Genomic DNA, 15,197 nt, shown 5'->3' on the forward strand with positions numbered 1-15,197 from the left:
ACTTAATTTGTTTGCACAATTATTACCCTTTCTGTTGGGCTTTTGCAGCACACAGAGTCAGTCTCTACTTGTGCAAACAATCAATTTCCAAAAGGTTTACCTCATTTTCATATACTAATGTTTGACGTGCATGCGTTGGAGGAGTGTTTTTTCCACATTAGTTAATTTGATTGCAAATTAAAAAGAAGCATAGCTCCCAGATGGACTCTCAGATATGCTGTCCTTAGTGCAGATCCTGAAAAATAGCTCGACAGAGGTATAGCTGTCAACAGGTAAGATCCTGAAATAAAACCCTTCACAGCAAAGCCAACAGCATGGAGCCAGAAGCTCTCACACCAACTCTTCCACTGACCAAAGAAGCTCCAAGGGGACTGCAAGCTCACTCAACAGCCAGTCAGCACCTGTACCCTACAAGGACAACTTTCTGTTAGTGGGTAGTCTCTTTTGTCACAGCACAACCTCATAGGTGCTTCTTGCTGAGCTACCAACGATCACAGCTTTACCCTTCAGTGGTAGGAAACAGCTTTACCGCTTCAGTGAGTCAATAAACAGGCATAATTTCCCACAGAACTGTTTAAGAAGTCCTTGAAATCCTGCCTGGGAAGTTCTTGGCTCTGCCGCATCTTCTGGGGACGGGCCCAGCAGTGGCGRCCAGCCTTGTCCCCTGCCCCAGCCTGCGTCCCCGCTCCCCAGCGCCGCCCGCGGTCCCTCCTCTCCCTCTCCCCCCGCCCCGCCGGGTCCGCTTCCCGGGGCGGGGGCGGTGCCGGCCGGCAGCACCCCGACGGGGCGGGCGGCGCCGCGCCGCGCCGGCTGTGCCGAGCGGAGCCGAGCGGAGCCGAGCCGAGCCGGGCAGGCTGTGCCGAGCGGAGCAGAGCCGAGCCGGGCAGGCTGTGCCGAGCCGAGCCGAGCCGAGCCGCGCCGCACCCACGCCGGCAAGCTGCGCGCAGCATGTGAGCCGCGGCCCCGGAGCGCCGAGTGAGCGACCGCCAGCGCCGCGCTCCAACATGGGGCTCGCCCTGCTCTTGGGGTTGCTCCTCTGCCGAGCCGGTAACAGCNCCTGCGCCATCCCGCCGCAGGAGGCGCCGGGACGTCAGCTCCGGAGCCCGGCGGGGCGGCGCGGGGGCGGCGAGGAGCTCTCCCAGCGCCCCCCGGACGGCGGCTGGGCTGAAGGGCGACGCATCCTCAGGCGGCCCTGAAAAAGAGGCGGGAACAGCGGGTTAGAGGGGAGAGGGGCGTCCCGGAGGCAGGGGGGCCATGGCCCGGCCAGCGCAAACCAGGACTCGGCCCAGGCGCCCGGGGCGACGCGGGCCTGGCCCAAGCGGGGACCCGGCGGCCCTGTTGCCAGACCCACGGCGTGTCCAGGAGATGCTGCCGCTCCGACAGACCAGCGCCGCGCAGGTGCCGGGTGAGGGGCTCGAAGCACTCTTAAAGTACTTATTTTTTTTTTTTTTAACATTGCTTTCATTTGAATCGATTTAATCCTTCTTGTGGTTGAATAGATCTAGCACGTGTAGTCTAAAATTCACTTCAGTAAGTGGGGAGAAAAGATACACTGGATCCCCGAGACACCCTCGATCAGGACGAAGGCACTGTTAACAAGGCCCGGAGGCAGCAAGGCGCCTCTCTTTGGAGGTCAGCCTGTGTTTTGAAATACATCGCACGGTCACATGCTGCAGCCGGTATCTGCGGCACAGGCAGAGCTGTCAACGCCGGCAGGTCCAAGCCCCCATTACAACAGGCCCTGCTGGCAGGCAGGACCCCGAGCCCCCTCCGACACCGCTGGCACAGCTGGGTCCTCACAACGGGGCTTTATCTTTCCCCAGGTTTCTTTGAATTCTTGGTGTGCAGAAACGATTCTGCCTCGACTCCTTTCGGCTTCTCGCAGATGCAGAGATAATTCCCTCACTTGGATCCCTTCCTTGGAAAGCAAGGAGCCAAATGCCATCTGCAAATGGAGGAAAGCACGACTTCTTCCTGCTTCCGAGGGCAGACCAGACAGGTTTAAATTCCCAACGTCAAGAATGAAAGATGTGGGACTGGATAGTCCAAGGTGTTTAGGCTCAAGAGATACAGAGACATAACTCAAAATAGCCAAGATCACCCACGTGGAGCAGGCGCCTATCTATCAGCACTGTTACACTTCTAAAAAAAATCTGGCTCATACTGAGCAGTGGCAATCTATATTTCACTCACTGCACTAAACACTCCCCTGTTTAACATGTTAGTTACTTGTTTTATAATCTTTTCCCATCTTTTGGTAGTGTTCACTCTCAAGGTTGCTTAGATTAACTGATAAATAACAATGATGAGGGTTTTATGCATTTCAAATTAAATTCCAGTTTTTATCCAAACGCCTACTAACACACACGCCAACGAAAAATGTTATCACTAAAAGACTGCTGGCATTCACTGTAACATAACAAATGTATAAAAACCCAGCCTATCTCAACACACGTAAGTTATTGCTTAAATAAGTGGGGGTGAAACGAACGGGATGAGCACAGCGTGTCCTCCTGGTTATCAAAGCAGAATTATCAAATTCAGTGTAAAGGCCATATCCGTCTCCAAGTCACTGCAGCTGGACTGCTACACCAGCCAGCAGCGTGAGCCTTTCTTTAACCATAGAAGCTAAAAAGAACAAATGCAACAGAGATGAAGGATCGGCGATGTAGCTCAGGTTTCCTCCTGGCCGATTTAAATCATGACTCAAACTGATGCTCTTTAAACCACTGCGATGAAGGGGCTGGGCTGTAAGGCACCGGCGGGCTTGCGGGAGCCTTTCTGGTCCCGCCGGGAAGCCTCGCAAAGCCAGGCCGCCCCAGGGAGGCTGCTGCTGCCCCGGGCCCACGCTCAGGGAGCGACCCCGGAGCCGGGCGCGCCGCGGGGGCTGCCCCCCGCGGGGACCCCGCTCGTTCAGTCAGTCGCTTACACGCGCTAGAAACTTGCTCCTCCTGGCTGCCCCTTCCTTGCAGCCCGAGGGGCGCCCGGGGGCTTCGCCCTGCCCTCGGCTCGGGCTGGCGCAACAGCGCGGGGCCGCGGGCAGGGCGGGAGCGGGGCTCGGGCCGGGGGCGGCGAGGCCCCCCGTCCCTCTGCGGGCTCCGCGCAGCCGCCCCGGCGCCACCCGCATCCCGCGCTCGCAGCGCGGCGGCTGCGCCCGGGGCCAGGCACCCCTCGCCGCTCCCGTCGGGGCGCCTGCGGCTGGGCCAAGACGAGCTGGCAGCACCCTGGGTCCGGGGTCTCCATAGCTGATCTGAGCTAAGCTGGGAGCATCTCGGGTTGGAGAGTCTCTGTGGCCTGAATGAGCTGGGAGCATCCCAGATCAGGGGTCCCCATGGCTGGGGAAAGCTTAGCTGGCATCATCCTGGGTCAGATATCCACAGCCAGGACGAGGTGGCAGCAACCCAGGTCATGGGTCTCCGTGGCTGGGACGAGCTGGCAGCAGCCCAGGTCGGGGGGTCTCTGAGGCTGGGCTGAGCTGAGCTGGCAGCAGCCTGGTCAGGGGTCCCTGTGGCCAGGATGAGCTGAGCTGGCAACATCCCAGGTCATAGGTTCCCACAGCCAAGCCAAGCTGGCAGCAGCCTGGGTTGGGGGTCCTTGTGGCCAGGCTGAGCTCACACCATCTGCTGGGTCAGGGGTCCCTGTGGCTGGGATGAGCTTGCAGTATCCTAGGGCAAGGGTTCCCCAAGGCTGAGACAAGCTGGCAGCATGTCCTAGGGTGGGGATCCCAGGCACTGTCCACCTGGCTCTGGCCATGGCCACCCCACAACCCCAGGGTGTGCACAGCAGCATGGGAACCTGCTTTTCCAAACAGGGAACCCATGCTGCTTCTCTGACCCAAAACATGAGTTGCAAATATGGAGGTAACCACAATGCTCTGGGGTGCAGAAATGCTTTTCCTCCAGCCAAGAGCCGTCCTACCTCTTGGAGGAGACACTCAACTTTTCTGAGCAAATCCCTACCATACCTCTCTTGCCAATGACTTTGCTGAGAGCTTGTGTTTTGCTACCCACCTTGCATGCAGTCCCTTGGCCTTTTGCAGTGCTTTAGGCTAGTAATTTTCTGAACTGATGCTCAGGCTGAAAAGACCAATCCAAAGGACACCTGCAAAGACACAGCTATGCATTTAAGCTGTTTGTCCTGCTCTGGCATCTACTATTGCTAAGTCACAAGAGCTGAGAATAGAAATGATCCCTCCTTTCATCTTTTGTGCAATCTTCACAGTTCATGTGACTAGGAATACATAAGTTACGAAACAACTCTGAAGCACCCCTAGACCCTGGCTATGGGATGTCAGTGCTTTACATTCAGAGGAAGTTGCAATTGCTGGGTATCACAATGACTGCTACAGAGATGGGCTGTTGCACTGAGATCTCAGTAGCTTTTGCAGCCATGTGATTACCATAGATTTCTCAAAATTTTCTATTTTTAAATACTAATGCTTCTTAGTTAATCTGTGTTTAATAAAGAAAACATTTCCCCTCTGCAACTGTCCCCTCCTTCAACAGCATAATGCACCAGGGGCATCAAAATAACTATAACTTCATAAATACATGACAAGAGATAAAATGAAAACTGAAAATAAACAGGTATTGTGTTACATATCCACTTGTCCCAAGGTATAATCATAGTTAGTGCATATATTATTATTATTTTTTTTTGTATTTCTTAACTACAGAAGGACTGCTATACACACACACACACACACACACACCCCTTTAATATTTTCTGCAGCCTAGACTGTAGGACGTTCTTTCACATGATTATCTGGAGTTATAAATACTAAGAAAATATTTTTTAAAATGAAATAAAATGTCTTGCATTAAGATTTAAGAGAATGCTTAAGTAGTAAAAGATGAAGTTCCTAGAGGATGATTTTCTATATTTTTCTGCTTTGAGGTTTTCTATAGCTTTACCCAAAGGAACTTTTATAGGCCTGTGGTGGAAACACTGTCTATCCACTAACACCTATGTCTAATCTAATCTGGCAATTATCATATCACTTTAAAGTTTCTAAAATGTCACTTCAAGCTCAGGTGCTTGCTGAGCTGAATTCTTAAGGCTAGGAAAATATGCCCTCTTCTTTTAACAACTTACTACTGCAGCTGCTGCAGTCCACTGTTGGAGATGGGATACTGGTAGAGACGGTACTTTGATCTTGCATGGGGGGGGTAGATCAGTTTGCTCAGCTTAGAATTCCAACCTACTGGAAATAATGGATTCATTAGTACTGTGAATTTGCACTGTTCGCAACCTCACAGGATGTAATCACACTCAGCATGGTTATTAAGTTAGTGCCTAGACATAATGACTAACCAAAACCCATGGCACTGGGTACAAAACGTTCCTGGTAAGATTTTTTTTTTCCCAGAACACTTACAAAGTCATATAGTCTCTAAACATCATAGGCAGATTCACAACAAAGTAGAACCAGTTGCTAGAAAAGCCAAGAAACATGTACAAGTGGGAGAAAGATACCTAGATAACACTACTAGGCTTAGATAACACTACTAGGCTGTAGGAAAAGTAGAAAGTTTGAGGAGCGAACTAGCATGGACTTGCATGGGCTGCTGCTTACAGCAAATAAACTACTGAAGCCAGCAACAGAGAAGAAAGTGAGAAAACAAACTAGATAGCGAAGACGTATACCAGATAATATGAGCTACATCAAGATTTTTTTCTAACCTCTAGAGTAGTCAGATTGAAAAAGTAGTACTCTACCTGCTGAAAAAGGGAATGAAACGCAAGAACATATATCCAAAGAACATCCAAGGTAGATGTTAGGCTCAAGCCATCATTTCTTAAAACTAGCTAAGCAATATTGTCCTAAGGGGAAGCATCCTAGCCTGCATATAAATTCTATTAGCAAACGTATTTGTACTGTAAACAGACTCATATGCTACAGAAATGAAGAAAGATTATGGAGTTAATTCACCTACTTCTGCTAGAGACAAAATAATACCAGAGCTCCCTTCTCCTGCACCCCCAAATATTATTATTAGGAGAGAGCAGAGTCCATATAAGAGAAAAAAAAACAAAAAAGGATCCAAAAAAGTTGTAAAGCTTTAAAGATTATATTGTTAAACTGAGATTATTTAATACCTTCATAGGGAAGAATTATGTTATAGGCTTTCTATAATAAAAAGGTAGAGGTATGTGTGGGTGCATATATACACACACACACACATATATGCATGCATGTGTGTGTGTGTGTGTATGTGTGTATATATATATATATATATCTGCATGTTTGAGCTTGTTACAAAATATACATAAACAGACACATAGAGTTAAGAGTTCAGAAGAGACCAACAGATGAAGGCAGGCAGACCAAGCATGTATCCCAGCATTTTTGGCAGGAATTTCCAGGACTGGATTCTATATACTATAAATTGATTACATACTGGCACTTTGATATGAAACTACTTGCATCTAATATTAAGGGTTTCTTCTATTATGCAGATAACACATACTGTTATTCTCAGGTTTCCAAGCTGCTGTTACACCCTTCAAATGGCTTTCTCAGTGCATCTCTTGGCAATGGCAGCAGCACTGACTCACAGCACACTATATAGTATTAGTACTTGCTTATTTCACTGAGGTTCTAAGTAACCCAGATGCGAAAGCTCCTTCAGGACAACCCTCAGCAACATTGAGGTTTCCATAGGGATTTACTGCTCCAGGCAGTACTCCTGACCCTGATCAGGTTGAAAAAGTTAAGGTTTTATTATATAAAATATTTTTTCACTTTTTTATTTGATTGTTTCTTCCTCCTTTCATTCATTAATACTCATCCTTTCATTTCTAAAAGATTAGAGTGCTTGTTCCTTACTACTCTGTAACAAGCAGTACCCTAACCAGAACCCTAACCAGTTCTGCCTCTTGAGAGGGGTCTGTTGAATACAGGTTCCCAGCCCTAACAATGATAAGGTGCTTGTGTGGCATTCACCATGACTGAGGTCCTAACAATCCTTTCCCTGTTTGACCAGGAGATCTCCTGGCTCTGCCAAGGAGTGATTGCATAGCAGCAGAACAGCTGTGCCTCTCRGACTCCACCTGCAACACCACCTATAGGATCCTAGAAAACTGTGTCCTTGCTAAGACTCGCTTCCTTCCACTGGATCAGGATAGCAGGGACAGATGTCTGAATGCAGAGTTAGTCCTTGGAAACAGCTCTTTACTGCACTGCAAATGTCATCGGCGCATGAGGAGGCAGGAACATTGCTTGCGTGTTTTCTGGACCATTCACTCCAGTGTGACAGATGGTAAGATGAAATAATTATAAATTGACAAGGTGTCAGTAAGCAACACCCATCTGAAAACAACTGTCAGAGGCCACTTCCTAACACTACAGGTATCACTTAGGAACCACATCTCCTAGTGAAGAGGAGTTGCTATCTCTCTGTTTGATAAGCACAGAAAACTGATCTGGTCTGGGATTAGCCCTTCAAAGATACCAGGGATCCTAATAMACAAAGATAGCTACTTAGAGACTTGAATTCAGTGCTGTGAGGGGAGGCTCCTGTGAAAATCACCTCAGTCACTTCTTTCCATTCCTGGAAATGGACATGAGATGACGACACATAATCTAACAGCATCCCTAAGGCTGCTACCTTTCTCCAGCTTCAGTGGGATGCTCCCATTTGGACTCCCACTAGGGACTACCTATGCTGCTAATCCTTCCTRGCACTGAGATAGACCACATAGACTGAATCCCAGCTAAAGGAAATCTAATGACAACATGTAATGCTCCTGCTGTGCAGTAATACTTTTGCATCTTCAACAGAACCATGTTTGGCATTTAGCTTTAAGCAAGGCACAGCATCTCTGAACTCTAGCCTGAAGAAACAGCCAAGAACAAATAAGAAAGTCAGTCCAAAAATATATGCTGGTCACAGAGCATTTCTTCCACTGCATACAATATTTTGTGTCTTGCCTAGGTTATTTCAATTTGGAGACCTCCCCATATGAGAATCCAGCAAACGAAGAACACTGGAAGACAGATTACAACAAACTGGCAGCTCTGGTATCAGGTAGGGATTGCAACAGGCTACATGATATAATACTGCTCTTTCTTAATTTTTCAGGGGCTGAAATTTATTAAAGGAGAAAAATGTTTTGGGTAATGGCACCTTTAATCAGAGGAATGCTTTCTCTGGATACTTGCCTATATATGGTCTCTACCAAGCATAAATCCTGCCACAGATCCAGGCTCCATGAAGCAAGGAGTAACCCACAATAATGCATTCTCTGAAAGAAATACCCTAACATCACCAATAAAAAATGTGATTTAGCACTGCAGTGTCACACTATAGGCACATGGCAGAACTAAATTGCTTTGTTTTCTCTGATATTCCCAGTCTGAACACCTAGTAAGGGCTTCCACTCCACTTCTCTTCTGAGATCTGCTTCACTGTTTCTGGGTTTCTTTTGGCTTCATAGGCTCACAGTTATGGGTTTCTTTTGGCTTCATAGGCTCACAGTTAGCAGGAGATGCAACAAATCCATGCCTGAAAGCAACTCATGTTTGTAATCTGAGCAAGAAGTGTGTTCGTCTGCGCACAGATTACGCCTCTATCTGCACCAAAGGAACAGGAAGTGAGGACATATGTGATCGTCGCAAATGCCACAGAGGGCTAAGAAATTTCTTTGAGAAAGTCCCTGAGGATTTCACCAAAAGGATCCTATTCTGTCCATGTCAAGATGAACTCTGTGGGGAACGACGCMGGAAAACTATTGTCCCCGATTGTTCCTTTCAGTATAATACCAAACCCAATTGCCTCTGGCTTTTAGACTCATGTTTAGAAGACCACATCTGCAAGTAGGTCTGTCAGCAGAGGACATTAGCCAAAAGAAGAGAACAACACAGACACTGATGGTCTTGTTTTCCTTCCTACAGATCTCGACTGGCTGATTTCCAGCAAAACTGCCAACCTACAGACATGTCCCCAGATGGTTGCTCTCAGCACAACCATGCTGCATGCCTGCAGGCTTACATGGGGATGATTGGTAAGTGATACCCACAGGAAAATATAGGGTGTATGCTTACAGGCAGTAAACTTGCAGGCACTCCTCCTTACATTGTGGAAGACCAGCTTGCTCTGCTGCAGGTGATAATGCTCAGTGTGCCAATGAATATGCCTTAACCTGACTGATGGTAGTACTTCTTGCTTGTGATGTAAATGCAGCCCAGAGCTCCTTGAAGAGATCTGTCACTCAACTTAGTCCCATCCTCTGCTATCAGAGCAGTAGCATTTGCTCAGGATTCTTGCACTCCTGTATGCATCAGCTGGTGCAAACTGCTATAAATGCTTGCCCACCAGGGCCCTCTCTRGATGTATGAACAAGCCATTCCTGCAGCAGAAGCTACATCGTGAAGCTTTGCCATCACAACAGAATCCAGTTGTAGGATCCTTGCTAAGCTTGACATTCCTTCATTGTTTGACTTTCAGACTATGGTCTGTTGTACACACTAGCTTCTCAGAGCCAGCAAGAACAACGTGCATATAGGGCACTGCCAATTGTTAGAGGAAAGGTTTTCTCAGTTCAGACATTCACTGCCAACCTACTAATATTTCTTGGGAGTGGCTTCCTGTGGATCTGTACCACAGGCATTTTGTTAAAAGGGGAGTTGCAGAGAGCAGGAACAGCTCAGGATCTAGACAATACCTTTTGGGTTTTCTGGTCTCTTTGCTGTTCTCATGCTAAATGAGCTCTGCCTAAATGGCATGGTACAGCTGTGCGGCATTTGTCTGCCAAAAGGCATTTGGCCACACAGTGTTGACTGCTACCTGAGAAGTAGGAGAATTTTTTGCTGCCATATACAGTACTGCAGTTGAGTCTCTGCAGATGTTTCACGTCCTCCAATCTGAAGGTTTCATCAGCTTCAGTTAYGTCATCCATCACCACCAGACTGGCTGAATTGGAGGCACACACTCTCACAGAACTGCAGACCGCATGAAGGTGCATCGTCATAGAAGCAGGGCAGCTTTCTCTTAAGCATACCAGGATTAATCATACTTCTTTCATTCGGTAAAGTAAAATCTGATTCCACTTTCTCGGGGTTCGGGACAGGCACACCTATGACACCCAACTATGTCAGTAACTTCAGTGTGGAGGTCTCCCTGTGGTGTACGTGTGAAAGCAGTGGCAACCAGAAGGAGAAGTGTGACCAGATACTCAGCATGTTTGAAAGCAACAAATGCCTTGGTAAGTGTCACATAACAAGGAATCAAGGAATAACAGCTCAAGCATAGGGAAGTTCAAATCCTGTCGGTTTCAAGATCATATCAAGATCATCTACATATAGTTTGCCTGTCCCTCTCAAGTGTTTCCATGCTGTCCTACCCAACCTATGGGATCAGCCTGGATCTGCTCTCAGAAGTGTTTCTGTATCTTTTACCAAAATGTCTATTCATCTCAAACACTTGTACCTGAAGCTATTTCCACACACCRCTCAAATGAAGGGGTTGCAACAAATAAATAAATAAATAAATCAGTAGAAGGGTTCAGATGTGCTGTATCCATAGGCTGCTGAATAGCAACATCAATGCACCAAGATTATGGGAGGTTTTTATTTTTTTTTCTCCTTTCTCCTTTCCTATGCTTGTCTTTGACCCTCACTTACTAGGATAAGACAAGTAAATCCTGACACAGCCCCTGTGTTTAGATTCAGCATCACAGCACTAGATCCCAGATCCTGTTACATACAACTGTGTAATCCTAAGTCTGCATTTCTTTTATCTCCCTTGCATTTTAGCAAAAGACATTAGTAAGATTTAAACATTTTATGTTTGTAAAAGCTTCCAAAGGACATCAAATAAAGAAACCAGCATCATTACTTAAATAATTAATATTTAAATCTGCRTATTGCTATATAAACAGTCTTACATCCAGCACCACAGATACACCTACAGCATAAACAGCCAACCTGGGAGATCACATATCTGCTCCTTAGGAAATGGACAGCTGGCAAAGTCCCATGGGGATTCAAAAAAGCCCTCAAGTACAGTGCAAGTCTGCTTTGCAGTCTGTTCTGCATCTCACAAGTAAACCTACACAATAACAGGCCATTCACTGAACAAAGAATATGCATTCTCTATATCAAAAGGCAGCCATACAGACTGTGAGTGTATTGTATTTTCTAAAATAGCTCCCTTAGACTTCTGTGTGCCAGACTTCAAGGTGTGCACAAGAAAATCACTTAAGAYTCTTGCTTTACTTTTGTTTGTAGAAAATGCAATTTGGTCTCAAATGCATCTGAAGATGACAGCTCTGGAGAGACAGGAAGAATTGTTTTATTCACCTTCCCTAAGCTTCCAAGGAGACAGTGCCAGCACATCTCTTGCTTCAGAAATGTCCCAGGTATGCATTGCTTTGTTGCCCTCACAAAGTACAGTAAAGGGGCCTAGACAGAGTAAAATTTAAAAAAAAAAAAAAAAAAAAATCTGGAAATGTGTCACTTTGGGCACCAAAGGGAGGGAGCATGTGTGTGCAGAACCTTGGGGCACCTCAACTAAAGCTATTCTTTCCACAGACAAGCAAAAATAGGAGGTCATACTGCCTAGTTCCAGAAATTTCTTATAGCCTCATGTCAGTGCTCAGAACTGGAGGCTGTGGAGCCAGAGGACGGACCATAAATGGGTCTAACTTGGATTCATTCCTCCTTTACATTTCCTAGGTGTCCGAAGTGAAGAAACAGCGAGACATCTCTGAACACAGCAGTATGCCTATGGCCTCCTCTGTATATTCTGGAGCTGCTATTTCCTGGCCATCTCTGGCTCTGTTCCTGCTCCTGCTGCTCAGCCCATCTTAACTTGACAAAAATGTCATTTTTCTTCCCACGTTATTAATCTTATTTCATGTCCAGGCATCTCCCCCTATTAATTTATGCTTGGCAAACAGACAGCCTCCAAAAAGAGGAGCAGAACAACCTTAACCCAGAACATCAGTTATTGAAAATTTCCCCCTAACTGCACTTCACTTTCCTTCTGATGTGTTTGTATTGAGAGCTGCAGATTTGCTGCTCACTGATTCTTCTGCCACGTTAGCATTTTGAGGAACAATCAGTCAGGCTAATATTCAAGGGCAATATTTTAAAACAGAAGTCTGAATTCTTTCACAACTTGTACAGAGTTTGCTTTCTGACTGTAGGGAGGAACCTGAAACAGTGTATCCTACTGTCCCATCTTCTGGAGCTCTTCCTTGAATACAGAGTACAGTATACCATCCTAAAAACTGAAAGTTCTCACACTCCAGGATGGGCTGCAACTACAGCTAGGTAAACATACACAAAGTTCCTGTTAAACACCAGTTCTGTATTACTTTCAGTTCCCCTTTTCAAATTCATTTTTTAAGCATATGAAAAATACCATCCCAGATCAAGGACGCTTGTGCTCCAGCTTAAATTTTTGCTGTCTGTTTTGCCCCTTGCAACCATATATTATCCACTACCATGGCTAGAAACAGATTTGAGTTCTGCAGCTTAGAACAGATTTCTGTACTCAACCCCAGTAAATTTAGCCATATCCAGCCAACCACAACCTTTTGTCTGGCCTAAGGGTGCGCCTTCTTAGGAAGGCTTTGAGAAAGTATATAGGCTCACTGAAGCTATATTCACCACAAATCCTCTGGGACATTCAGTGCAAAGACCTCTGGGAGCTGGAATTACCTTGCACCTCCCCACATACTCAACTATTACTGCCCCCCCCCAATCTCATCCTCTTCTGCCAGGTTCTATTTCATGATCTGTTTATTCTGATGAAAGTGTGCACTGTGTAACTGCTGTTATTTTCTGCTGCATTGCCCTGTTAAAATGTGGTGTTAAAGTGAATATTGATTTCTGAGAATAGGTTAATAGTCCACAATCAATTGTGTGTAAGAGTTGCCTCATCAGTCAACTTACGCTTTCAGGAGAGCTAGGAAGTCAGCTGCAAGCGGCTTCTTTGCATATAGGTAGGGTCTCTCTTGCACATCCTGTGAGATGCAAGAAATCTGAAAAATAATATGCACAGCTGAGCAATATTACAATTCTGAACAGATGAAAAGCAGGTAGGTATCACTCTGTGCTTCATTTGTGCCCAGAAAAGCATCAACTCAGTAATGTGCTGTGGTTCCGAGTCACTGTCAGACACCACCCTTTTACTAGCGAATCTCCCACGGCTGCACGTATAGGAGCCATTGCCCTTCTGCAATAATATTTCAGTTTCAAATTCCAGCCTTCTCTTTACTTCCTGGGAAAGGAAAATCATTCCATGGAGTAGAACCACCTTCTTTGTTCAACAGAGAAGTAACTTCTTTCCACACAGTAGGAACAAACATAGTGTCTTCTTAATTCAAAGGAATATGAATTCTGATATTTTCCATTACCTACTGAAATGTGGCTATTTGGACCAAGAGACAGYACTGTTCCCACATTTTTGCTACTCCTCTTTAATGAAAGCAGAGCCCATGTTACCATAGGACTTAGAGGCCTACATTTGGCCATCATCCATATGGCGGGGCTAGAAATCTGTGTGAAGGCTCTCCATTGTAATGTAACAGGTTCTGCCCCCTTCAAAGTTTACAGGAGAGTGACAGGAAAGAAGAATTTTTTTTTCTTCACAATATCCCATGCACCCGAGAAGACATTTGCAAATATTACAGAATAGCCTTCACTGAGCAATCTGTACTTACACTACATATGGCATTCATCTCCCAATCATCCAGGCTGAACTTTCCTTTTCCCCGCCATGTTCCTCCACCGGTGCTCTCATACAGGTTGATATGGGAAAAGGCATTAGCATTTTGTGTGAAAAAGACAACAAAATACTAATATCTTTTGCCATATCAGCTTGTGTGAAGTATAGCCTCTTACTCCTAGTAATAAGKTAAAGAATTGCAATTGCAGCTTCCTGTAATGTCCTGCAGTACAGAGGAAGATGCTTTATAGTTAAACAAATCCAGCTCTATACAGATATTAAAGCAAAACACATTTCAGATTTTTCTCCAAATGTCCTATAACCTTTTCCATGTAGACATGTACCTTTATATACACAGCTGCTTCTTATGATTGTTCCATCGATAACTGCAAAGAAAATCCACCTCTAAATACACTTGCATTCACAGATGCTTGCACTAATGTGTACAAACCCATTTTCACTTAGGCTTTTTTAAGCTGAGATATTTGATCTCCAAATATCACAGTTCAGCCACACAACATACTTGCATGCACAAGCGTAACTATGAAAATTGTCTTGCAATATCAGTATCAGTCTAATTCTGCAAACACCACCAATGATGAAAGACTGGCACACTTACCCAAACCCATTCAGAACAGTTCTTTCTACTACAAGGGAGAGAGAATTTACAGGAAGGAAAAAAAGCTCCTCTTCAGTTCCCCAGAAACTGGAATACAACATCCTGCAGAATATCTTTTGTCTAAATACAGAAATAATCTAATAGACATTCTTAACATTGGGCTCCCAGCAAGCATACAGAAAAGAAGGAACCTTCTAACTGTTGTAATGTAAATTATTTTTAAGAGTGTAAAATAATGCCGAATCTCACTAATAAAACTTATCTTGCAGCGCTGGAAGTCTCCTGCCTTTCTTTGCATTCAACAGAAGCTACACTCCCTACCTCCTATCAAAGGCATTATGAGAAAGGAATTCAAGGAACAGAATTAGACAGCAATTCTTACAAGGCAGTCTCAGAACAACAACTTTCACAGACATCACTCACTGTCAAGGACTATAAAAAATGGCTTCTAGAAATCTGTCATAACTTTAAGTCCCTTAATGTGGTCTAATGTAGCCTTTACAAAAGGGCATTCATATAGTTCTTCTCCAGTCACTATGTTAGATTTTTTTTTCTTGCTTGACAGGTGAGAGAACCAATATCCATTTCTTGCCCAAGGTCATAAGCAAGCTGATGCCAGAGATAAGCCCTGAATTTGGAAGCTCAAAATTACTGTGCCCACACTTCCTTAAAATCATTCCCACATCCTCCAAAAATTTGCATAAATTGAAGTAAGGAACAAGTGACTGCAGTTTTCCTTTTAAATGCAGGCACAACCTCTATCACAGATATGGAAAAACTAACATTTCCTTCAGACAATTCCCAGCTACAAATCCCTGCCAACTCCTAAAAATCTACAGACAGTAAAAAGAACTTTGAACTGCTGGGGCCACACCACAAGTTCAGCACCCATAAAGAATGAA

The 15,197-nt window shown here is 45.4% G+C and overlaps 1 protein-coding gene across 1 annotated transcript; it reads left to right on the forward strand.

Annotated features, from left to right (window-relative positions):
- Positions 1-933: 933 nt before the first annotated feature.
- GFRA3 (GDNF family receptor alpha 3) lies at positions 934-14,558 on the forward strand. The gene is made up of 8 exons (XM_085312696.1): positions 934-1,047; positions 6,987-7,262; positions 7,938-8,030; positions 8,473-8,818; positions 8,897-9,006; positions 10,072-10,206; positions 11,231-11,361; positions 11,678-14,558. The coding sequence occupies exons 1-8, from the start codon at positions 1,005-1,007 to the stop codon at positions 11,810-11,812; spliced, it is 1,269 nt and encodes a 422-aa protein (XP_085168822.1). The 5' UTR covers positions 934-1,004; the 3' UTR covers positions 11,813-14,558.
- Positions 14,559-15,197: the final 639 nt, after the last annotated feature.

The sequence above is a fragment of the Rhea americana genome, unplaced genomic scaffold, assembly GCF_003343005.1.
Source record: "Rhea americana isolate MKP2758 unplaced genomic scaffold, rheAme1 scaffold_37, whole genome shotgun sequence".
NCBI classification, from domain to species: Eukaryota; Metazoa; Chordata; class Aves; order Rheiformes; family Rheidae; genus Rhea; species Rhea americana.